The following is a 27,508-nucleotide window of genomic DNA, read 5'->3' as shown; positions in this document are numbered from 1 at the left end:
ATTTATATTGAAATAATAAATAAACAGAAAGATAAAGTTCAATATAAAAAAAAAAAAAAAAAATGATATTTTTGGTATATATTACAATTATTTAATATATTCAGAAGTGAAAATAACTGACATATATGTTTGTAATTATATATAAAATGAAACGAGTTCATAACTACATAAAATATAAAGTATGATATAATAAAGAGAATATAAAATCATTTTAAATTTAATAAGATATCATAATTATATTTTTTTTAAAATAGAAATTAATATTTAAAAAAGTAAATATAAAACATATCTTAAATAGAACATAACACAAGCATTAGATAATTATTAAAATAATTTATTTTATTTTATTTTTTTAATTATTTAACTTATTATTTTATTTTTTTTTTTTATTTTATATATATATATTTTTTAATTTTTTTTTTTTTTTTTTTTTTTTGTTTTCTTTCTTATTAACTAATCTTATTTAATATCAACTCCAAGTCTTTTAAATATATCTTTGATATTTTTATGTCTATCTAATATTTTAAGAAATTTCATTTTAATGCGAGGATCTCTTAATAACACTGGTTTATTAACAATTTTACAAACATCTAAATCATTTTTATGTCCATCTTGAGAAAATTCTTTCCATCCTAAAACATTAAATTTATAGCAATCGCAATCGTCAAAATTAGAATTTTTACTTAACTCATTTGTTTCTTTAATTTCATTAGTTGCATTTTTACTTATATTATTTTGGTTTCCATTATTATTTATGTGTTTCAAGTTAGGAGAATCAAAGAAATGGCTATTGTTTACGTCCGAATTATTAGAAGATATATAATTAGAATTTTGTGAATTATTATTTTCATTAGTATCATGTGTTATATTATTATTACTATCTTTAATTTCGATATCATTATTACTATTATTGTTGATATCATTTTTATTATAATTAAAAAAAGGAGGATTAGTATCAGATATATTATGATGACTTTTCATATGTAATGTACTTATATTTTCATTATTTATTATGTTGTTATAGTCATATATTTTTATGTTTTTATTATTATTAACATCACTTTTAATATTATTATTTGCTTCAGCAACATTATTTAGGTTAATGTTATTATTTGAATTAAAAGAATAATTAGATGAATGAATATTATCAATGCCTGCATTATTTGCTATATCATTATCATAATTATAGTTATTGTTATAACTGTTAATGTTGTTATTATAATTATTAAAATTATCATAATTATCATTATTATAGCTTTCATAGTTATAATTGTCATAACTATTAATATTTTGACTATTATAGTTAAAATTATCATTATAGTTATCATTATTATAATTATCATTATAACTATCATTGTTCATATTATTATAATTTTCTTTATTAATATAATTTGGGTTATGAAATTTTTTAGAGTTTCTTAAAATATTCACTTTAGAAGGAACCATTTTAATTGAATTGTCCATATGTTTTGGATCGTTTGGTTTCATCTCTTTATTAGCATCTATTCCTATTTTATTAACCAAATTATTTGTTAAATTATTTTTATTTAATGTAATATTACTATTCTCATTTTTTATATTATTCGCATTTGAACTGGTAGTAGTATTATCATTATTTATATTAGTCATAAAATCATTACTATTATTTATATTATTATTTACATTTATTTTATTAAGGTTACTATTTATTGTATTACTTGTTTTATTTTCTTGGTTACTTATATTTTTATTTATAACATTATTAAATTTATTTTTATTATTTATATCAATATTTTCATTATTTTCATTATTCGTTTCATCATTTTCATTATTATTATTATTATTGGTCGTAGTATTATTAATAGTAGCATTTGTGGCTTCGTAATCATCAACATGTTTTGATGGAGCTCTTGATGATAATGTTTTTCTATTTCTGAAATGATCTTCAAATGTGTTTTTATCAATTCTCTTGAATTGTTTACCTTTTGATTGCATAAGCTGAGTATTTAAATCTATTTTTTTTTTTTGTAATTTATTATTCTCCTCTTTTAATAGCCTTATGTAATTATATAATGAATGGTTTTCATCAATTTCTTTTGATTTATTTTCTTGAGCAATGTTAAATAGTGTAAAACTTTTTCTATCTTCATCATTTTCATTCAAATATATATTTGACTGAATATCACAAAGTATATGAGAACAGTGATCATATAATTTCTTATTAACTGATGGAATTAAATTATTTGAATTAATATTTTTTATAGTTATTAAATAGTTATCATCTAAGTGTTGATGAGATTCAAATGATTTGATTATTTTATTTAATATGCTTTTAGAGAAAAAAATATCACTTAATTTACTAAATAAATATTTATTGTTTATTGCTAAGTTAATATCATTGAAGACATTTTCAAAAAAAAAGGAATAATCTTTTGATTTATCATCTTTAAGAAATATTCTATTTAATATGTTTGTATCTACAGTATTTTCATTTGTATCATTTTCATTTAAATTATTGTCATTTACCTCAATTTTATCTAATCCATTTTCATTTATTTCATTAATTTCATTGTTTGATTTATATTCATCTAGTTCATTTACATTATATAAGTTGATTACATGTACCTCATTGTTATTATTTTCTATTTCCTGATTTAAGTCTGTTTTAATTTCATCATTATTATTATCTAATAATTGTTTTTTTTCTTCTATTTTTCTTCTTTTTAAGGATATTTCGCAACTTAGAAGAGCACTATCTAAACTATTTTTTCTATGCTTCTTTATATTTTGATTCATGTACAGAATATTTAATTCTTTTATATCATAACATGTAAATAAAAGAAAGTTTTTAAAAGTTATGTTTGAAGCAAACGAAGAATTTAAATTAAGAACTTTTTTCTTAATTGATTTCAATTTATCAATCATACTTAAAATAATTTTAGATAAAATATATAATGAACTGTTTTGATTTATATTTATATCCTGATTTGAAATTTCATTATTTGTTTTTTCATTTGTATTAATACCAGAAATATATGATGACTCTAATGCCTTCTCTTTTTTATTTATTAAGTCCTTTTCTTTTGTATTATTTGTATCTTCATCACAATTTTTCTCTATTGCATTAACTATAAAGGCGTACAGATTATTTAAACTATTTAATAAGTTATTTAAAAAATTGTTTTTAAAATCTTCTATATAATTTATATCATCATTATTTATTTTTTCATTTCCATTTCTGTGACTAATTTTCTTTTTTTCCTTAAATGATTTTTGCCTTTCAAAATTGTTTTTATTTTGTTGAATTTTTATAAATTTCATAGTAAAAGAATTATCATTAAGAATTAAATGCATAAGAATAAATAAAGAATTAAAATTATAATTTATTATTTTTAAAATAATATTTAATATAATATCTATAATATTAATATATTCATATAATTCAATAATTTTATAATTTGTTTCTTCAATAATATCAAAATAAAAGGAAAAGAATTCTAATAACTTTCCTATATTAATATGTTCATTTAATTTTATATAAAAATCATATACATGAATATATATAATTTCATTATTGTGATTTTCAATATATTCTTCCATGCTTAGGCTATTATTTTTTTGGAAAACTGTTTTTCTTTTCATTTTATCTTTGTAATTATGTATATATCTAAAAAAAAAATTAATCAATTTCTTTTCTACATTAAAAAAGGTGAAGAAATATAAAATTTTATTTTTCACTATTTCATAAATATTTATTAAACAAAGATTAACAGTTTTTATGTCAATATAATCTGCATATTTATAAAGTATTTCTTTATTATTGTTGTCAACAATATTTTTTGTATTAATTAGTTCAAAAAAATAATTAATAAAAAAATTTATGTATTTAATAAAATTGGGACACGAAAATAATATTTTCTTTTTATAGTTATTATTAAGATTCTGATATCTGTTAATTCTTTTTTCTTCTATACTTTGATTTATTATAAATTCCTTTTCTTTATAATAAACTTCTTTATTAATGAATAAAATATTATTATTATTATCAAAATTTTCATTAACATCTTCTTTTAAACATGTTATTTTAAATTTATCTTCATTATATAAAATGTTATGTTTATTAAAAAATATAAAAAGAACATATGCATAACCATGAAAAATAGTGCTTGACAATTTTATAATAAATCTAATAAGTTCTTGAGGGAATACTTTTTTTAAATTTTTAATCATATTATATAACATGTTCAATAATTTTTTTGACGGAAAATATATTAGCTTAATTAGTTTATTGTAGTTATTTTTATAATTATTAAAAAAGCATATTTTTAAAATGTCCAGGATAAATGAAAATACATTACAGAGCTCCTTAAGATGATATATCTCTTGATTATATGTGTAGTAAGCATTATTTGATTGGGTATTGTTATATGAAAAAAAAGAAAAGTAATTGATTTTATTCATACATATACTTGTATTGCTATCATTATTTTTATTAAACGAATTTAAATTTTTTATATTATTTATTGTTTTACGAACATATTCAAATAAAATTGAAAATATAGGTATTCTATGGTTTATAAATATAACGCAACAATATGCACTTAAGCATCTTCCAATAACATTATTACTTTTGCTTACTCTTATAATAAAATTGATATAATCACAAAAATCTTCAAAGCTTGTGTATTCCCTAATTTTTAATTCTTTTCTTATTAATGTTAATTTTTCTTTTTCTTCTTCCTTTAAGCTATTCATATTAATGTTTTGATCAAATAAATATTCTTTCCTTCTCAATTTATCTAATATATTTTCATAGTGCACTTCATCACTATCTTGTAAAAAATTTTTAATAGAAAATGGAGAAGTAGCACCTTCTGACTTGTTATAATATAATTTTTCCTTATTATTTTTATCTTCTACTTTGTTTTTGTAGTTTAGATAATCATTCTCTTTCTTATCATTGTTTCTCATAAAATTATTATCATCATTATTACTCAAAATATTTAAATTATTATTTTCATTATGCAAATCTCTTAAATTTTTTTTGTTTTTATAAATTTTATCAGTAGATAAAAAAGAAATTCCTTTAATTTTATTTCCTATATAATTTTTTAAAGCATCTTCATCAAAACAATTATAATTCGCTTGATTATTTGCATCGTCATTGCTATTTTCATTTTCATTCAAATCTTTCAAGTTAATTGTCAAATTACCTATCATAGAAACATAATTATCGTTTGATTTCTTATTATTATCCGAATAAAACACCTCTTCATAATCATCAGAAGAATAATTTAAATTAAAAATACGAAAAAACTCACAATACTTCTCATTCATTATTTTTTTTTTTATATTTATAGAACAGCATAAATATAAATTTCTTCTTTTTTCAATATTAAATGGATTACTTAATTTACAATATAAAATTATTTTTTCTAAATCTTTTTCCTTATTTAAATTTTCTTTATAATCTTCCTTTTTTTCTTTAATAATATTATTGTTAATATTTTCTCTTTTGTTCTCTATTAATTCATCATTCTCCTCTTTCTCTCTATCTTCGTCTTCTTCTTCATCTTCTAAATCACTAAAATAATTTATACTACTATTATTTAAAATATGAGAATAATAATTAAATGTCTCATAATTATTTTTACATAAAGTTAATTTGTCATATTTATGACTGTTTTTAATAATAGAAGAATCATTTAAATATCTTTTTTCTTTTATATTATTATTAATGGTATTTAAATTTTTACTATTTCTATTAATTATATCTTCATATTCCTTTATATCACTATTTTCATTTTTAATATTTGTATTATTATGTAAATTATTATTGTCTTTGTATATTTTATTATTCAACACTTCATTTCTATCCTCTTTCCTATTTTCATTTTTTTCATTTTCTTTTGAAAGTTCATCTTCTATAATATTATTGTCTTTTTCTATTTTTATATTTCTACTATAATTGATATTCTCATCAAGTTTATGCTTTGTGTTATCACTAGAAGGAATATCCTCATAACTTGTTTTTTCTTCATTTAACATCTCATATTTATATTTATTACAATTTTGTTCTTCATAGAGTTCATAATATAAATCATCATCAATTATATCATTTGGATGCTCATTTTCTTTATCTTTTACTTTTCTATTCATTTCATTATCTATTATTCTTTTTTTGTTTTCTTTTTCTTCACAAATTTTTTCCTCTTCACTATAATCTTTATAGGAATCCCCCCCTTTGTTTTCTTCTTTGATAATATTAGAATATATATTATCTTGTCCTATATATTGCTCACACTCCTTTTCTTTATTTTCATTTTCTATTTTTTTTATATAATCTTCATTTTGCTCATGTTTTTGTTCTGTCTCATGTTCTATTGTATATTCATCTTCTTTTTCTTCTTCATTATTTTCTTCCAATTCTGATTCCTCTAATATTTCTTCTTCTTCCTCTTCTTCAGTATCACCTTCATTACTTTTTACATTGTTCTTTATACTATCATAACATATATTCTTTAAATTATTAGTAATATAAAAGGAATATATGTAATCTGGAAAAATGTTTTTGAAATCAAAAAATGTTAAAATAAGAAGCATACCTGCTGTACTAAATGATGGTATTGATCTTGTATATTTTAAAACGCAACGAAATAAAAATGATTGATTATCTGACGTTTTATTAAACCAAATGTAAAATATTCTTAGAATATAAATAATATTATATCTTAAAACAAAAATAGAAGAATGATGATTGTATTCTGATACATTATTTGATCCAAGCCAATCATTAAAACTTAATAATTTAGTTAATAAATACAATAAGGAATATAATAATTCATTATTCCTATATGATTTTAATGTTATAGAATTATTATTATATGTTAAATTATAAAAAAAATTAAATAAAATATTTAAAACACTTTTAACAAAAAATATACTTTTTAATCTATTTTTCAAAATTCTGTAAAGATTTCTTCCACTTAATTTATTAAAATTCAATAAAGCTAATTTAAAAATATTTACATTTAAGAAAAATATGGATTTGGATATTAATTTTATTAAGAATTCTAAATTATTTTCATTATATAATATTGTTCCTATATTTTTAAAATTGTTCTGATCATATTTATTTATATAATTTATAGAATTTAAGTAATCATCTGAGAATATTTCTTTTTCATCGTTACTTACGTAATTATTTTCCTCTCTAAATATTTTATTCTCTTTACTTTTCTTTTTAGTATAATATACATCTTTAATTGGCTTGTTTATTTCATCAATCTTATCATTTTTTATACATATATAATTATTATATTCAAAGTCGTTATTATAAAAGAAACCAGAATTATTAATAAAAAAAAATTCTTTTTCTTGATTTGATTCATCTTTTTCGTTTTCATATACATTCATAAAATAATAGATATTATAGCATAAATTCATGTAATAATATAATAAATTTAAAGATAAAAATGGATATGTGTCTAGTTTTTTGCTTAGATTATTACTAGGATTATCATCTAACTCTTCTAATAATTCAACATACTGGTTATTTGTGCTTCCAAGTCGTGTACAATTTTTTGTTGATTGATTTATATATATATCATTATTTAATTTACAATTATAGTTATTTAATTCTTTTGATTTTTTTAAAGAGTACTTATCTTTTTCTATTTTACAACTTTCAATTATTTTATTGACATTAGGAGTATAATTAGATTTTAATGGTAGCAAATTTATGAAAATTTCTTCATTGTTAAACAAGTTTTGTTTTATTTTATTAATATCATTATTTATACTTCTATTTCGTTTATCATCATTTATTTTATTTATATAACTTTTATTTAGCTCTTGATTATATTTATTTAAAATGTTAAAAATACTTTCTTTATATGATTCTTTTTTTTTATTAATGTGCATTTCATTAAATTTTTTTTTTTCATATCTATATAAATCAATATACAAATTTTTTAAATTTTCGTATAAATAAAAAAAATATTTATAAAATAATTTATCACTGCTTATATAATCTTTTAAGAATATCTTCTTAGGTACATTGTAATTTAGTGTACCAAATGAGTAATCTTTTTTTTTTTTTATTTCTCCTGTAATATTTCTAATTTCTTCTAGACATACAAAAATCGAATAACCAAAGTGAAATATAAAATATCCTGATTCATCATAGAATATTAAATTATAAATAATATTTAATATATATCGAATAGATATTAAAACAAATTCATTTGAATTAGTATCATTTTCTTCTATTTTATTAGATATGCTCAAATTTTTTGCATAATTTTTTTTTCTTTCTTTTTCTTTTTCCTTTTCATCCTTTTTTTTCTCTTTATTATCTTCTTCCTCTTCATTACTGTTATCAATTTTGTCTTTTTTTTTTGTAGATTCATTCATTTTATTTTCATATAATTTTTCTAAATGTATAAAATAGTAAAAGAGATAAATAATATGAAGAAAAAAATTATAAAAATTATTATTATTGTATAGAGCTAATTTAGATAAAGGATATGAACATAATACATTAAAAAACTTTAAATATTCTAGTGATATTTCTTCTCCTAAATTAAAAAAATTGTTAATTAATATGTCTACTCTCGAAAATGTTTTCAATGAGCATAAAATAAAAGAACAATAATTACGAGTATTTTTAATATCTTTATAATTATAGCCATCTAAATAAAACTTCTCAGAAATATCCTTATTTCTTAATATATCATTATAAGTATAAACGCACTTTAAATTATCATAATAAAAGTTTTTTTCATTATAAATAAAATCATCACTTATATCATCTAAACTATTTAATAATTCTTTTTCTTCTTTCGTGTTGTTCTCACATGTAGAATTATTTATGTTTACAGTGTTTTCACTTTCAATAGTTTTTAAAGAATCTGTTGTATTCAAAAATTCATTCACATTATCATTTTTGTAACTCATATTAATAATATTTTTATTATCGTTTAAAGATGTACTTTTATTTTTATCTTTTAATGCAGCATTTTCACTATATGGATCTTCAAACTCATAACTCAATTCATTTTCGCTATTTTTTATTTTAATATTGTCTTCACTTAAGTTATCAATATCATCAATTCTATTTTCATTATTTTGAAGAATTTGTTCATTAGCCTCAGTACAGTTATCATCATTACCTTTTAATTTGTTCAAATCATTATTTTTATCATTTATATTAGCATTTAATTCTTTCATTTTTCTATTTATAATTAAACATATACTTTTATACAAATTTTCAAATAATTCTATATTATAATTTGTTAATAGGTTAATTCCACCTGAACAGTTTAGAAAATAAAATAAAAATTCGTTAACTGCAGTAATAAAGCAAATATCATAAGAATTTAAAAATAATGAATTTTTTATATGAACTTCAAATTCCTTTAAAATATATATAAAAAGGGTGAAAAACTGATTTCTTTGTAAATAAGAAATAATATAGTTATGCAATTTGTGTAAATAAAAATTATTCTTCTTTTTATTCTTCTCATTAAAAACAAAAATTTCGTTTTCATATAGTGCATCATAGCAACTGTTTTTACTTTCGTGATTACAAGTATGTTGAAATAACTCTTTATGAACACTTTTTAGTTCATAAATAAATTTAGAAATAAATTTTTTGCTGAATAATGTTTTATCATAATTTCTCCTATTTAAGATTATGTCTATAATACTGCTTTCAAATTTATTAATTTCTTCAAAAAGTTTTACTTTACTCATAATTATACCAAGTAGTCTTTTAATATTGTATCTTTAAAAAAAAAAAAAAATTATAAAAATATAATATAATAAGCATTTAATGTAATAACAAAATATTTCATTAGAAAAAATATTACATACGATATAAAAGATTTAGTGTAATTTATAATTAATTATAGTACTTTAACTATTCTTAATATATATTCGATATGCATAAATTTTTTACCTTTTCATTTTGTTAGTTGATGATAATTTTAGCAATTTTATATATGATGATTCATTACTTTCGTCAACCTAAGATATAAAAAATATATATATTTATATTGTGTATTATATTTCATTTATCATGATATATACATATATAATAATAAATAATTTTTAATATTAAATATTCCTAAAGATTTATGTTTTCACTTAAAGGTGAAAAAAAAAAAAAAAAATGAAAATGCAGACAAATTCTCTCAAATATTTTTTATATCATATTTTAATAGCTCTTTATTATATATTTTTTAATATATATTTTATAAATATATAAAATTAGATAAAGAAATGTAAAATTAAAAAAAAAAGCTACACATAATCTTTTATATTTAAGTTTTAAAATATTCGAAATATTTGTTCTCTAACAAGTTTTAACAACGGAAGAAAAAATATGACAAAAAAAAAAAAAAGTAAAAGCAAATATATATATATACTACATCAAATGAAATTTATATATCATTTTAAAGAAAAAAAAATTAATAATTTAAAAAAAAATACTTTCTATAATAATTTATGAAAATAGAATAATTTATAATATATAAGCATATAAATTTCAGTAAATAACAAAACATAAAAAGGTAAATGAAACAAAAAAATTATTTATATTAAGATAAATTAATTCACTATTTTTAAATTAAAAAAAAAAATAAAAATATATACAAAACTTATTAAAGAATAAAACTATTCAAATCTATATAAATATATAAGGTGAGTAATAACAGAAAAAAAAAATAATTTTTTATGGATTGCATTATATTTTCTTCAAAAAAAAAATATACAAAAATATGCAATTTAATTATAGATAATATATTTTAATAATTTTATTATATGTAATAACACAAAGGTGAAACATATATATTTACATATATATATGAATTTGTCATATATATACATTTCTTATAGGAAATGAAAAAAAATTATTATACATATGAATAGATATGTATACAAATACAAATAAAAAATATACATATGTATATAACTCTATTATATAAATTTTCTCTCTTTTCATTATAAGCATATTCATTATTATTTTATTTTTTTTTTTATTATTATTTTTTTTTTTTTTAACTTACATAATTGCAAAAAAGGTTCATAACATAAGAATTAGAAATGATAGCAATAATAGTCTTTAATATTGACGTTTTAATTTTCCAAGATGATAAAAAATAAATATTATTAACATGGAGCATATCAATTAAATAAATTAAAACATGAGGAGATTTATTATCAAAATATAAAACATCTGAGTTAAAATTCATATGTATTATATATTTAGCTAAATCTGAATATAATGCACATCTTCTTAATATTAGTAAACAACCTAGTATATCATGAATTTTAATTTGCATATATTCTGAGTAATTTATAAGAAAATTCTCTTCTTTATTTTTTATATTTTTATATATGTAAAATAACCACAATGCTCCATATTTAATTATTTTTTTATATATTAAAATGTCACTTTTACATATTTCTTTTTTACTTTTATATATTTCCGTAAGTAAATTTAAAATTTTTACTATCAAATCATTTCTTGGAGGTATAAAATAATTCATATATTTTTCTTCGTTATCTTCATCTAATTTTGAATCAGTATAATTTGCATCGTTATTTTCATTATTTTTAATATTTTCACACATTTCATTATTCTTACTGTTCATTATTATTTCTTCATTGTTCTTTATATCATTTTCATATGAAATACCTACTTCCTCCTTTTTCATTTCACTTTTTAAATAGTTATTATCTGAATTATTCATTTTTTGAAAATTATTTTTTATAAATTCTTCTTCTAAGATATTTGACAATTTATATAATTCTTTATGATTATCTTCTTCTGATAAATAATCTTCATGAAAATAATCCATTTTATTATATTTCTTCCAAGTAACATTTTCTTCCATTAATGTATTTATATTATATGTTTTTATATCTACCGATTTCTTAGGTGCATATATTTCATCTTTTTCTAAATCTACATTTTCTACATCTAATGTTTCTTCATTAATTTTGCTTCTCAAGTTGCTGTCATAGAAATTTTCTCTATAATATCTATACATATGAAAAAAAAAAAAAAAATGAAAATACGCATAAATAATTGGAAAAAAAAAAAAAAAAATACTTACTTTAATGCTTCATTTATTTCTTCTGATTGTCCTAATACAATTAAGGATAATGTTTTAAAACATCCCTTAATAATAATTTTATCTATTAATAATGATGAATCAATGGTAGAATTATTCAAAGAAGCAAATAATAATCTATTTTTAAAATTATAAGATACTGGATATAATTGTTTAAAATAATGATAATTATATTTATTAACAACATTAACATAAATACTTAAATTACAATCAATAGGCGATGGATGTGTTTTTCCTTCAAATTCTAAGTTATTAAATATTTTATCATTACTTGATAGAATAAGTATACCTGTTAATAAAACCAAATTCTCATTAAAATTTATTTCTTCTACGAACATAGGATAGTTTTGCTGAGAAATTTCATTTGAATTATTTCTATTATCATATAAATATGATTCAGTGCATTTTATTTGATTTTTAATATCATCATCTGTTTTCTCAATATGTATAGAGCAAACTGATGTTTGCGAATTAATTAAACTATTATAATTTATATTATCCTGATCAAAATAGTTCTTTTTATATGCATTTAATCGAGTATTTTCTTTATTATTTCTATTTGCAGAATTTTTATTAAAATATGATTGCTGATTATTTTTACTTTCTAATTTTAAATTGTTTGAGCTCAATGAATTATTATTAAAGGTTGTTCCATTATTACCTTTTTTTACTCTTATATCGTTATTACGTTTATAAAATTTATTTATATATTTAATATTGTAAACAGATTGCCTTATATTTCTAACATATTTTTTATTTTTATGATTTACCATATTTTTATTTACTACGTTCCTTTTACTTTCTTCATCATTCTCGTTTTTTTCTTTATTAAAATACATTTTATAAATAAATAAATAAATAAATATATATATATATATATATATAATTAATATAAAAAATAATTTCTTTAATTTTTATAACTATATTTAAATGACAAAAATATTTGATATATATATACTTTTTTTAAAAACAATACAAAAATTGAGAAAAAAACATTTTCTCGCTTATTTATTTTTTTCTTTTTTATATAACATTATTTAATTTATTGTAATGTATTTAGTTCATTTTACTCCAATGTTTTTTTTTTTTCAAAAAAAATAATTTAAATACAAAACTTTTAATTTTTAATAAATATATTGGATATTTATATTAAACGTTTTTTACTTTATTTTTAAGGTGAAGTTTTTAAATGTTTTAAAGTTAAAAAAAATAAATAAATAAAACTGTAAATTTGTGTTAAAAAAAAAGAAGTGTAAAAATATTTAAAAAGAATAAAATAAAAATAGAAAATGAAATATAGTAAAATAAAACACTAATATAAAATATAATAAAACATTATATACAATAAAAACATATATTAAAAATATTGTTATAATAAAATTATTTGGAGATGACTTTTACATATATCAAATATGATTTCTTTCAAAAATTAAAAATTAAAAAAAAAAATAGTATAAACAAATTTTATAAAAATATTTAAAAAGATTTTGTACGCATAGCATATTAAAAAAAAAAAAAAAAATATCTTAGTCATCTAAATTATATATATAACATTTATTTTAAATAAATAAAATTTTTAAATAATTTATCTTAAAATATAGATTCTCTTTTTCTTATTTCATTTTATTTTATTTATTTTTTTTATCATAAATTTTAATTGATTTTGTGAATCTTTTAAAAAAAAAAAATATATATATAAACCTGTAAAAAGATATATTTAAAAATATTAGAAGTAAATTTAATATGAAAAAAATAAAAAACATGCTATAATGACAATATATTTAAAAATTATTGTACACTTTTTATATAAGTGATGTTCTGATTCACATTTAATTATTTTTTTTGGAAATTTTTATTTTTTTTTTTTAAAAAATATAGCATGATTTTTTTTCTTTTACGTTGTAGAATATTTTAGATATGAACATAATTATTTTTATGAAAAATATTACAGAAAAATAATATTCAATGTAAATTTATTTTCAGAAAATTTAAGTAAATTATTGAAGTCCCTTTAGAATATATAGATATAAAAAAAATTATATATATATATATATATATATATATATATATATTAGAATACATATATAGTTCATGAAGAAATTAAATGATATAATTAAAAATTAAAGAATTTTTTTTAATTGTATAGATAATATATAATAATCATATTTTTCTTTCGTTTTTTTCTTAATAATGTAAAAAATTTTATTTTTTCTAATTTTTTTTTATGTGCGTAATAGGAAAAATTAAAATTAAATTAATTTTGTGGAAAACTTATTTTTTTTTCAGGTTTTAATTAAATCATTAAAAAAAATTAATTTCTTTTCTTTTTTTTTTTAATTTTATAAAGTCAAGAATTTTTTTTTTTTCATATTCATTTACTATCTTAATGTAACTTTAAAAGAAAGGCAAATTTTTTTATAATTTAAAATTTTCTTCCCAAGTACATTATGAAAATAAATAAATATTTATTCTACGATTTAAAGTATTCTTCTAAAATATAACCAATAGTATTCGGGTAGGATAAATGTGATGCGAAATGAAGATGAATACATTTTAATGTTAAAAAATTGGAGATTCCTCCAATTCCTTTTATTCTTAACGTATTAATTTTTCTGAGTATTTCTGAAACAACATTAGAATTTGTTTGATACTTCTTAAAATATTCGTTTGCAACTGGTTTAACTTCAAAAGAATTGTTATAAGATTTCATTATATCCTTACTTGCATACTGATTCAAAAAGTTATCACTATTTACAAAAAAGTTATAGAAAAAAATTAAAATCCTTTTGTTTATATGCCTTAGTCGGATTACTATATACTTTAAGTGATCATATATCAAATAATATCTAAGTAAATTAAATTCATCATTTCTATGATTAATAAATTTTTCAATATTTTTAATTATATTAATTTTTTCTAAATGAGAAATATATGCACATACATTTTTATTAATAAGCCAATATATAGTAGGAAAAGGCCTAATACATTTTAATAATATTATTTCATTTTCATTCATTTTTTTAAAATTTTCATAATTTTCTTCACTATTTTCTTCTGTTGTATTATTGATTAAATTATTTAATTCAGTACCCACACTATGATTATGATTTTTTATTTCGCATTTAATTTCTTCATTTGACGAAAATTTATTATCATTCTTATGTATTTTATCTATATTTTCTAGAAGATAGGCGCCTTTTTCCAAAGCTGTTTTATCACCAATTAACTCTTTCGAATAACCATTTATATCATTTATTCTAATTTCATTGGCTCTTTGATAATTAGTTAATAAATAAGTTCCATTGTTATAACAATCATTTTTTTTTTTGCTTTTATATATCTCATGTTCATTTTCTTTCATATATACCTTTGTTTTTCCATTGTAATGTTTAGTTCTAATTTCTTTGTTATCTTCACCTTTTTGCTTTTCTTTGTCATTGATAAATATTTGTTCTTTTTTTATTATTTTATCATTATTAATGCTATTACTGGAAGAGACGGAATCTTTATTTTGAAAGACAAAATTTCTTTTACATTGATGAATTTTTTTAATTAGATATTTATAAAAATTTTTTTCAATTTTTTTTTCAAAAATCATCAAAAATAAAAAATAATCAACTGTTAATTCATCAAAATATAAATCTTTATCAGCGTCATTATTATCTTTATAATATTCATTTATAGTATAATCCCTAAATAAATAAGATAAGGGAGTCTTTTGAGAATATAAAAAGCGGTTAATGAAATATAATACATTAATTCTTTTTTCATCATCTAAAATTTCTAATATATTTTCGGTATTCTTTTTATTTAAAGAGTTTCTTTTTCTATAATTTTTTTTATAATTCAATTCATTTTCATATATCTTTTGCTGTTTATATAAATCATCTAAAAAAATATTTTTTATTATAGATAAAGAGTTTTCATTACTAAAGCATAAATTTATTATATGATATAAATTTTGCTTTTTATAATCATATTTATTCAAATTAAAAGTTCTACATACATTTTCAAATATTCTGGAACAGTCAAAATTTATATAAAAGGGAGATATACTAATAGTACCAATGTCTTTTTTTAGCATAATTTTTATTTTTCTTAATCCAATTGGATCTCTATTTAGCATATTGTGAATATCATAAAAATGATTTAAACATAAAGAATTATCATCAAAAAAGGTATTCAAGGGATTGCTATTTTTTAATAAGCTAAAATTGTACATAGATAATCTATGTGATAAATTTGAATTTTTACATTTAAAATTCTTGTTTTTATCTGTATTATCTTCTATATTAGTAGATTCACTAAAATAATTATATACAGATTCATCTGAATTGCTACAATTCGCAATGAAGTAATTATTTTCATATATTTCATCAAATGAATTTTTTAAATTAGTTAATGATTTAAAAGAATCTGAAATGGATGTATTTGTTTTATTGAAAAACTTTTTAAAATTCTCTGATGGTTTTTTGTAACATTCCTGGGTATCATCGCAACCAGTGCATTGAATTCTTAAGTTACTACTTAAAATACCCGAATCGCTATTAGATTTAAATAATTTTTTAAATAATTCTTTTGAATCGTTTTTAATTTTCCCCTTTTTTTTTTTTTTCTTTTTATCAAATTTTACAAAACTTAAATTTATATTTAATGGTTCATTTATCAAATTATCAATGCATATTTTTTTTATATAGTTTGATACCTCTTTATTTTTTGGAAATTTAAAAAATTCAAATAAATTTTTGTTGTTTAAATTTTTAGAAAAAAGAGAGTTATTATTATAAATTTCTTTTTTTTCGTTTTTTATTATTTCATCTTTTAATTTAACATTCATATTATTTTTTATTTTAAGGAATCTCCCATAGCTATAAAAGAATTTCTTATATATTTTTTCATCATTTGAAAATGTATTTTTTGATTCAATACTAAAAATTTTAGATGAATTGACTATATTTAGTAAGCTTTTATAAGAGTCTTCATTATAAATTTGGATATCATTAGTAATAATAAATTTAAAAATGCAAAATAAATCTAATTCCCTTAAAAAATTATTTTGTAATGTAATTTGTTCAATAGATATATCATTCATTTTACTTTTTATCAATTAGAAATTAATAAAAAATATTTTTACATATATATATATATATATATACTATTTTGTTAATATATTATGTAGTTAAAAAAATTTACGAAGCCGAAATTTTTCTCTTATTTTTTTATTGTTATAAAATTTTAGAGTGGTATTCCACTATTACTTTTTTTTTTCTTTTTTTTCTATTTTTTTTTTTTTCTACATTTTATGAAAGCTTCAAAATTGTGCATATAAATCAAAATTAAAAATAAACAAAAACATAAAAAAATATAAATAAATGGGAATAACAGAATAAAGAATTATTTATTTTTTATATAATATTTTTTAAAAGCAATCTACTATGGGATACTTTTTTTTTTATAATAAAATTATGAAATGTGTTAAAAATACTAGGATAAATTTTATAACTGTAATAAACATGAAAGTGGATTTCACATGTTGACATATAAAATTTTTCATTTTTTTCAAGGAAAATTAAAAATTATAAATCTCTAATAAAAATAAAAGATGCATTATAAAATAAATTGGATCCTTTATGCAATTTTTTTATATGCATTTTTAAAAAATTTATTAATATCATATTTTAAAAATATATATAATCATATAAATCAAATTACCATGTACACTTTTAAATTATACATATATATTATAAAAAATAATATTAATAAAGAAATTTATTAAAGGTAAATCTTAATAAAAAATAAAGAATAAAATCGAAAAAATAAATAGAACAAAGGTATGCACTTCTATATATTCTTTTATATGTGTATTATTCAAAAAAAACTTTTTTTTTTCTTACTTCTTAATCCTTAAATTAAGTGAATTCAAAAAAAGTATAATAATAAAATTAAATATTAATTCTTTTCTTAATTTTTTTCCTCTAAAAATATTATAATTAACGTAATAATGAAGCAAAAATTAATTCCTATGAATTATAGGCAATATATATTTAAAATGACTTTGAAATTACATTAACATTTTTTTTATATTATTGATATATTTTAACTAATATAAAAATTAATTTTTTTTAAATATAAAAACATAAAAGCACAAATGATCATTACCGTGCATCAACATTAATATAAAAATTAAGTATTAGTATTAAAAAACATCATACATTAAAAAATATTATCAAAATATATTGCTTTTATACTTTTTTTTTAAGAATACTTTAAAAATATGAATAAATTAATTATATAAGAGTTAAAAAAATTATGATTATTATCCTATCGAATATTAAATCATTAGTGCAAAAAATAAGATATATATATAAATAAAATTTGTATACATTTATATAATAAAGAAAAGAAAATTTTTAAATTATATTTCATTGAAAAAAAATTTTATTTATAAAAGAAATATATATAAAAATACTAGTACTTACTAAAAAAAAAGATATAGTTTTTTTTTTTTTTTTGAAAAAAGTAATTAGAGATTAAAAATATAAAATAAATAAATAAATATATATATATATATATTAAAAATAAATATTATAAATATGGAGAAAAGTTTTATTATGGTTAAACCAGATGGAGTACAGAGAGGCTTGGTAGGTTCAATAATAAAACGTTTCGAAAAAAAAGGATATAAAATGATAGCTGTAAAAATGTTAAATCCCAGCAAAGAAATATTAAGAGAACATTATAAGGATTTATGTGATAAGCCCTTTTTTAATTCTTTAATAGAATATGTTGGTAAAGGACCAGTTGTTGCTATGGTTTGGGAAGGAGTAGATATAGTGAATCAAGGAAGAAAATTAATTGGGGAAACTAATCCATTAAATAGCAGTGTAGGTACTATTAGAGGAGATTTTTGTTTAGAGGTAGGTAAAAATGTAATTCATGGAAGTGACTCGGTTGCTTCTGCTAACAGAGAAATTAATATTTGGTTTAAACCAGAAGAATTAGTACAATGGAATTATCACTTAAAGGAATGGATATGTGAATAAATAAATATATATATATATATATATATATATATATATATATATATATATTTATTATAGAACTTTTTATTCTTAATATATCAAATTATATTTTTATCTCATTTATTTTCTTCCTATTAAAAAAAAAAAAAAATTTTCATTATATATCTTAAAATAATTCCTTTTTTTTTCGGGAAAAGAATATTAATAATATTCATTTTAAACTTTAAATAACTTGTGAATTTTAAATACATTTATATATCAATATACTTTTTCTTTTTTTCATTACTAATTAAAAAACTTTTATTAATATTATTTTGTAGATACATATATTATCTACTTAAAAGAAATATAATTATTCATTATATTTCTTCATAATTCATTTTGGCATTTTATTATTAAAAATTTCTGTAAAAAATTATAAAATTAAATTGCAATATTCAATTAGCAAATATAATAACAGAATTATAATTTATTTTCTTTTAATAAAATGTATGTATGATATTAACATTAGTTTCCCTTAAAAATTTTTCTTAATTTTTAGCTAGAGATATTAAAATACATATTAATTATAATTTTTAGATTTTCATAGTATGGAAAATAGAAAAATCCTTAAAATATGAATCACAGCACTAATTATGATAAAGAAAAAAAAAAAACTTATAAAGAAAATTCTATAACAATTTAAAAAAGATTTAATTTTTATTTGTCTAACCTTATGTTCAAAAAAAAAAAAATTGTTTCTTATCAATATATATAAAATAGAAAATTTTAAGCATTCTGAACATATTCATGAATGATCTGTGAGAAATAGAATATTTCACTTTAAATTAAAAAATTATATAAACACAAAAATACAAAAAAAAAAAAAAATTATTTTTTTATTGAACAAATTTTAATTATTTATTTATATACTTACAAATATATATGTTTCTTATATTATTTATTAAGCAAATGCAATATTTTCATTTTGATTTATTTTTCAAAAAAACAATTTTAAAACAACAATATATACTTCACAGTATTTAGAACACTAAAATACTTTTCTAGAAAAGATTCATTTTATTTCTTTAATTTTTTATACGCATTATTTCCTCTTGCTAGTTTTTCTAATTATCTCTTAAAATTGAAAATATAGAATTATATATAAAAACTTACTGAATATCTAAAGTATGAATAGCTTTACAAATAATTTTATCTATTTTATTTTTTTTTTTTTTTTTTTTTTTTGTATGTGTACTTTTTTCTATAATTTTTTGTATTAGCTTATATTTTTTTTTTTATTTATGTTTGTACTTCTTTTACTCTTCCCTTTTACTTGTGCACATAATAGAGCAATTATTTTTTAACTTAATGCCTTAACAACCATATTTACATTAAATTTTTTGAGATGTGTATATTTTTGCCCAACCCCAACAAAAACAATTGGCTTTCCTGTTAAATATACCATAGAAAGAGCAGTGCCAACTTTATCATCAACTGCATCAAATTTCGTTAAAAGTATTCCATCAATTGTTCTTTTATTTGAATTACACGTTGCTTCTACCAGAGCTTGATTAAATTTTTTTAACTGGTCTATTGCATCATTTCCTACCAATGCCTCTCCTACAAATAAAATTAAATCTGGATTATTATTTAAAATTAATTTTCCTAAAGATCTCATTAAGGGTTCATTATCTTGCATTCTTCCTGCTGTATCAATTAGAATAACATCGTAGTTTTCTTTTTTTGCGTACAAAATGGCATCTTTAGCAATACTGGAAGCATCTTTTCCATATCCTTTTTCGTATAAAAATACATCCAAGCAATTTGCATGAGTTCTTAATTGTTCTACTGCTCCAGCTCTAAAGGTATCACACGCAGCTATCATAATTTTCAGATTTCCTTTATTCTTTAAATAGTAACAAACCTTTGCTAAATTCGTTGATTTCCCAACACCGTTTACCCCTAAAAATACTATTGAATATAATTTACCTAAGGACTTAGCTTCTAGAGCTGAACGTAGTACATCTACTGAGTCTTTTGGTATTAATATGGTTTGTATTGTTTCGGTTAAAACATTTGAAACAACATTTTTGACATTTCTAGCAAAAATTGTTTTTTTTTTTCCTATTAAATTTTCTTTCATTCTATTTATTAATGTATCACATATGTCTACAGCAACATTCTTAGAAAGTAACTTATTTTTTATTTCTTGTAAGATACTTTCTATATCTTCTTCTTCAATTTTATTGTTATAAGAAAAAAATTTTAAAAAAGTATCGTTCAACTTATTTAAGAAGGTATTTTTGTAATCTGTATCATCGTCACTTGAATCATCTAATTCTCCTTCATATTTCTCTATTTCGTTAAAACCATTTTTATTTTCATTTTTAGAATAATCTAATTTTTCCATATCTTTTTTAGTCACCTTTTGACTTAATTCCCATTCTCTTGCAGTTTTCTTTATTTTTCCTTTTTTCTTATTATTAGAAAGGTTGTCATCATTATCGTTAATTTTTTCTTCTTCACTTTTCAATTTATTATTTTTTTCTTTTTTCTTAATATCATTATTACTTTTATTACGTAAAATATTCTCATTTTCATCTAAAATTTTTAAAAATTGCTTATCAAAATTTATTGGAATGTCAATTGCGAATATATCTATATTATTAGGGAATAACTTTATAAAAGCTTTTTTTATTTTTAAAAATAGATTATCTAAGTAAGTAGTATTTTGAATTCCCTGATAAACAATAAGTATAACTATATCTAGGTCATTTATTAATTTCCATTTTACATGGAAATTATTATACTTTTTACAAAATTCATCATATTTTTCTTCTATTAAAACATTTTTAACAATCAATCTCATTGTTGTATCTCCAATATCATAAAAATTATAAGACCATAATAAAATTCCACCTTTACTAAATATATTAATTACATCTATCATTTTCTTTTAACTTAAAAAAAAAAAAAAAAAAAAAGAAATATATTATTTATTTACATAAAATAAAAAAAAAAAATTTGAAATACAAATTAATAAAAATCAATAAAAAGAAAAATGTTTATCACATTTCAACTGCAAATATAAATACTTCAATTAATAGCTTTTTTATAATAAATATTTCTATATATTTACTCAAATATTTTAAAAAATTTAATTAAAAAGTTGTATATAAATAAAAAAAAAAAAAAAAGATAACATATAAATAATACTAAAAATTTATATATTTAATAATATATAAAACATATACATAATATGGAAATTATTAAATATTTTATATAAAATAATATAGCTATATATGTAGTGTATTTTACAAAAAAAAAAAGAAAAAGAAAAAAAAAAATTTCATATTTAACTTTAAAATAAAATGAAAAAAGGTAGTTTATCAAATAAATAAAAAATTATATTTGCCGCATGCTAATTAGAACTCAAAAAAAATGTAAAAAAAAAAATATAGAGTAACTTATAAAAAAATTACTAGACTTAAAAATTCTTTTATTCACTTTAATAAAAAAAAAATTATATATGCGATGTCTAATGAAACACTTCAAGTTTTTGAAAAATAAATATTTTTTTGTTTTTTATTCTGATATTTTATAGTTAAAAATCTAAAAATATAATAAATAAAATACAGAAAAATATAATTAATGAAAAAACACTTCATGAACTAAATATTTGCATTAAAATAAATTAAGATAAATATAATCATTAAGGAATATGTCGAGTTTAATTAAGGAATAAATATAAGTGATTTCAAGCATAAAGTATCAAGTGGTATTAAAATTAATACAATATATTTTGGGTGGTTTTAAAAGAAATAACATATTCTAAGATAAATTTTTTATGATATTCAATTTAAAAAAGTGAAGTAAAATAAAATAAAAGAATGTTATCAAAATGATAATTTTTTTATATATTCAAAGCATTTTTTTTTTTTAATAATTAAAAAAGATTATATTATGTAAATGTTTAAAAAAAATCATTCTTTTAAAAAAAAGAGTTTAATATGGATAATCAGATAAAATTTTTATTAAAAAATATTAAAAATAATTTAATAGAAAAGATACTTCTACCGAAAGAAAAGATAGATGTAAAATATGCAATAAATATAATGAAAATTAAAATAAAAAAACATATTGAATTAAATAATAATTTTTTAGTGTTATTTGAAAAATTGGTTGAACATTTATTAAATTTAAATAATACAGTTTTTAATTTTAAAATAACAAAAAATAATAATGATGTGCTATGCGGAGATGAATTTTTAAAAAAAAAAGAGAAGGAGAAATTTTTAAAAGATAAATTAAGAAATGTGGAAAATATAATTAAAAACATAGCAATAACATTTGTAGATTTTCATAATAACAGCAAGATATTAAAAGAATTATATTTGTTCTTTTATGTATTTATATATAAATTTTCTTTTGATACAAATATGTTAAAGAGTTACTTATACAGTAATAATGAAATAAAAAATAGCAGTCAAAAAAAAATAAGTAACGACACCAGTGCTTTTATTTCTTTAAATAAAATATGCGAATATGAATTTATACATTTTTTCTCAAAAAATGAATTTCTAACTAAATTTTATTCAGACAAGGATATGAATAAGATTATAAAAATATATCTTTATAATAACTTAAATTTTAATTTTTTAAAAGAAATTCAAGTTTTTTTTTTGTTAACTACTATTTTGTATTATATTGAAAATGATTTAAAACTAAAAATAAACATTTATAATTTAGCGATAAATAGTGCTTATACACATACAATAAATATAAAAAAATATATTTTAATTCTTTCATATAATTCATATATATGTACAATGAAAAAATTATCAAACATATTTTAATTATCATGTATTTAAAAAAAAAATTTTTTTAACAAACTATATATTTTGAATTTGTTTTTAAAAAACAATTGTAATTATGATTATTCATAATGTTTACTTATTATTATTTTTTTTTTTTTTTTTATTAATAAATATTTTAAAAACATTATTATATTTTATATAAATTAAATAATAAACTTTTTATTAATAAAAATTAATTCAAAATTAAAACATAATTTTTATTAAAACAATTGAACTAATTTAATTAAAAACTTTAATAATTTTATATTTTTAAATAATGACGACATTTAATTAGCTATAATTATATCAAATATTCATTAGCATAAAGAAAAAGGAGTACTGAAGAAAAGGTAGATGTAATAAATAACCACGTTGCCTATAAAATAAAATAATAAAATATGAATACTCATAAAAATGTTAAAATATGATAAAATATATATATTTAAACAAATATATATATTACATTAATAATTGCCAAATCTGAGTTGTCTGATATCAAATTATGCTTCCATTTTACACATAAAAGCAACTCCAATAAAAAAATTGTCGCAACAATGAAAACGTAAAAAACTCCTTCAGTATTCACCCTAAAAAAAAAATTGTAAGTATACACATGAATAATAAATAAAAATAAAATAAAACAAGTTATATTATTTACTCCTTTGATATGCAATTATGTAGCTCAACAGATGCTTTAACTAAAAAAAAAAATTAAAATAAAAAAAAAAAAAAATTTATAATTAAAAATTGAAGATATATTTTTTTTTCAAAGCATATTTCAAAAGAATTTTAGATATCTCACCAGAAATTAAAACAACTAAAGCTGTTCTAAAAAATATCATATAATTAGTAGGATGTAAATTCAATTCAGCCTTTAAAAAGAATATATTTAAATCAATAATATTAACCATTACAGAATAAAAAATTAATAAAAGCAAAGAAGCGCTATTTTTAAACATTTTTCGACATCTATATAGAAAAAAAAAAAAATTTAATACTTCAAGATAACAAAAAATATAATTAATAATTATAAAAGAAAAAAGTCATATATAAAAATTAAAAATAATATATATATGCATAAAATAAAATTACATTCTATCTAATGCTGGGAATATTAAATTTTTTTTTTTTAGTTTGATTTTATCAGGAATTTTCCAGTCATATAACTGGAAAAAAAAAAAAAATTATTATTAAAAAAAAACAGTAAGATATATATATGTATTATTTAATAAAAATTTTAATAATACTGGTATGTTAAAATATCTCATAATCAATATACTTGACACAATTCCTATTAAATTACAACCCAATACATCTAATATTACCTAAAAATGAAAATAGTACATATATATATATATATATTGAACTTATTATAAAACAAAATTAAGATATAATAAATACAAAAATGTAAATATAAAAGATATGATTTTTTTTTTTTTCTTCTGTGCTAACATGATCCCACCAACACTCATAAAAATTCGGAAGTAAATGTTGAAATTTTAATTCTAGCAATTCAAATAATACACTATTCAAGTTTAGAAGAAAAAAATTTCTCATAGCAAATCCTTTAATGAACCAACCAAGCAAATGAGCTATTACAAATATATCCAATTTATCCTTTAAAAAAAAAAAAAGAAATATGTAGATACATAAAATGAAACATTTTAAAGTTACTCATATATTATATTTTTTTTATTACTGTAATGTTATTTAGAGAATTACAATTATCCATATAAGATTTTTCAACTGTATGAAAAACTATATTTTTATTGAGCAATTTAATGATATATTTAATTTCATTTGTTGACTGAAAAAAAATATATATATATATATATATATATATACATATCATTCCTTATTGTAAATATTTATAATAAAATTACGTTTTTTTTTTATTTCATTATTTACAAAAAATTGGCAAAATATGATTACGACATAGTAAAAAATAATAGCAGAATTAATTATTATTGTAAAAACATCTTTTTTAATTGAAAATGTTATTCTCTGTATAACATTTTTTAATACAAAGAAATTAAAAAATGATATTATTAAAGATCTAAAAAAAAAATATATATATATATGTGTATATATATGGTAAATATATAAGTAATATTAATTATATTACATAATAATCTTGTGTTTAAACTCTAAAACAACTGAATTTGATAGTACTAAAGACGCCACTAAAGAAAAACATAACAAATATAAACTCTTCCTGTATTAAAAAATATATATATTCGTAAAGCCTGTTATATTAATTTCTAATATAAAAAACAAAAGTATATTAATAAGTATTTATATATATATGCACATTTATATGTTTTAATTTTTTCTTCATTTCTTGTTACATTTTTACATATTAATTTTCAATGTAGGATTGAAAGGCTTTCTTTTTTAATGTATTTCTATGTAAATTCTTACATAAAAAAATTGCAACTTTTATTTCAAAAGTAACATAAATTAACACAGAAAATAAAAAAAAAATTTTACAAAAAAAAAACTCAGGAGCAATTTCTGTAATAAAACACAAAATATAGTTTCACATTAATAACTGAAAAGCAACATTTATTATATTAAACATCTATTAATTATAACAAAAAAAAAGAAATATAAAAGAGAAAAAAAAAAAAAAATAAAATTTAATAATAGAAAACGATGTAAAGCAAAAACAAAAAAAAAAAAAAAATATACCATAAAAATTTTTTATACGAAATAAAAAAAAAAGAATAAATAAATGAAAATTCAATTTTTTATTAAAAAAAAAAAAAATTTATATCAGTTGCTTGTTTTTGATTAAATTCATACTATAAGAATTAAATTATTTTATTTGTAATAACTTTACGTTTCTCAATATTAATTAAAAATAACATATTGTATTAATTTAAAATAATTATTTTTCTTTTTAAACAAAACCAAAAAAATTACTTGTTTATTAAGAAGCCTACATGTAATATATATAACTTATATTTTTAAATTGTCGAATAGATTGCTAATTTCATTCCTATTATGTTAGAACTCATTTTTCTAAAATTTATTTATATAAAAGAAAAAGAAGAAACTTTTTTCCGTATTTCATTTATTATTTCTTAAGGATATATTTAGTAACGTCTTTTTACATATATAAAAAAATAAAAAGAAAAAAAGCTACTTTTGCTTCATTTAGAGATATTACTTTAAAAATGATAATTATTTTTTTTTTTTAATTTATCATACAAATATGAACTGTATTAAAGCATTTCACTTTAATACTATTTCATTGTTAAAATAAATTTTCATTTTACCTAGATTTAAACTTCAAAATTAAGCTGTGAAAACTGAATATTAAGATATACTTTATTAAAATGATATACCTTTTCTAATGAATAAAAACCAGGAAAAAAAAAAAAGCTATGTGTTTACAGTTAAATATCATAAAAAAAAATATCTCTTAAAAATTCTATATTTTTTTTTTTTTTTTAAAGATTAAATATACTAATAGTTTTAATAAGAAAAATGTACAATAAGAATTAAATCATAAAATATTAAAAAT

At 17.7% G+C, this 27,508-nt stretch overlaps 6 protein-coding genes across 6 annotated transcripts; 2 read left to right on the top strand and 4 right to left on the bottom strand.

Moving 5' to 3' along the window:
* Window positions 1–459: 459 nt before the first annotated feature.
* PRELSG_1104200 (conserved Plasmodium protein, unknown function) lies at window positions 460–12,958 on the bottom strand (the record flags this gene model as incomplete). Its single annotated transcript, XM_028677294.1, has 4 exons — window positions 460–9,766; window positions 9,941–10,008; window positions 11,049–12,027; window positions 12,102–12,958. 4 exons carry the CDS (start codon window positions 12,956–12,958, stop codon window positions 460–462), a joined length of 11,211 nt encoding a protein of 3,736 aa, XP_028533698.1.
* A 1,631-nt stretch (window positions 12,959–14,589) lies between these two features.
* Window positions 14,590–17,211, bottom strand: Rhop148 (rhoptry protein, putative; the record flags this gene model as incomplete). The annotated part of the gene is made up of 1 exon (XM_028677293.1): window positions 14,590–17,211. The coding sequence occupies one exon, from the start codon at window positions 17,209–17,211 to the stop codon at window positions 14,590–14,592; it is 2,622 nt and encodes an 873-aa protein (XP_028533697.1).
* Window positions 17,212–18,730: 1,519 nt separating this feature from the next.
* Window positions 18,731–19,162, top strand: NDK (nucleoside diphosphate kinase, putative; the record flags this gene model as incomplete). Its single annotated transcript, XM_028677292.1, has 1 exon — window positions 18,731–19,162. One exon carries the CDS (start codon window positions 18,731–18,733, stop codon window positions 19,160–19,162), a length of 432 nt encoding a protein of 143 aa, XP_028533696.1.
* Window positions 19,163–20,483: 1,321 nt separating this feature from the next.
* SRPR-alpha (signal recognition particle receptor alpha subunit, putative) lies at window positions 20,484–22,073 on the bottom strand (the record flags this gene model as incomplete). Its single annotated transcript, XM_028677291.1, has 1 exon — window positions 20,484–22,073. One exon carries the CDS (start codon window positions 22,071–22,073, stop codon window positions 20,484–20,486), a length of 1,590 nt encoding a protein of 529 aa, XP_028533695.1.
* Window positions 22,074–23,133: 1,060 nt separating this feature from the next.
* On the top strand, window positions 23,134–23,979 carry PRELSG_1103800 (conserved Plasmodium protein, unknown function; the record flags this gene model as incomplete). Its single annotated transcript, XM_028677290.1, has 1 exon — window positions 23,134–23,979. The coding sequence occupies one exon, from the start codon at window positions 23,134–23,136 to the stop codon at window positions 23,977–23,979; it is 846 nt and encodes a 281-aa protein (XP_028533694.1).
* A 301-nt stretch (window positions 23,980–24,280) lies between these two features.
* On the bottom strand, window positions 24,281–26,337 carry PRELSG_1103700 (phosphatidylserine synthase, putative; the record flags this gene model as incomplete). The annotated part of the gene is made up of 11 exons (XM_028677288.1): window positions 24,281–24,355; window positions 24,443–24,566; window positions 24,638–24,677; window positions 24,782–24,948; window positions 25,072–25,145; window positions 25,227–25,304; window positions 25,432–25,596; window positions 25,679–25,786; window positions 25,888–26,035; window positions 26,105–26,194; window positions 26,336–26,337. Coding segments are annotated over 11 exons (1,071 nt in total).
* Window positions 26,338–27,508: the final 1,171 nt, after the last annotated feature.

The sequence above is a fragment of the Plasmodium relictum genome (genome assembly GCF_900005765.1).
Source record: "Plasmodium relictum strain SGS1 genome assembly, chromosome: 11".
Lineage (NCBI taxonomy): Eukaryota > Apicomplexa > Aconoidasida > Haemosporida > Plasmodiidae > Plasmodium > Plasmodium relictum.
Note: the sequence above shows the minus strand (reverse complement) of the source record. Positions and strands in the feature narration are given on the sequence as shown.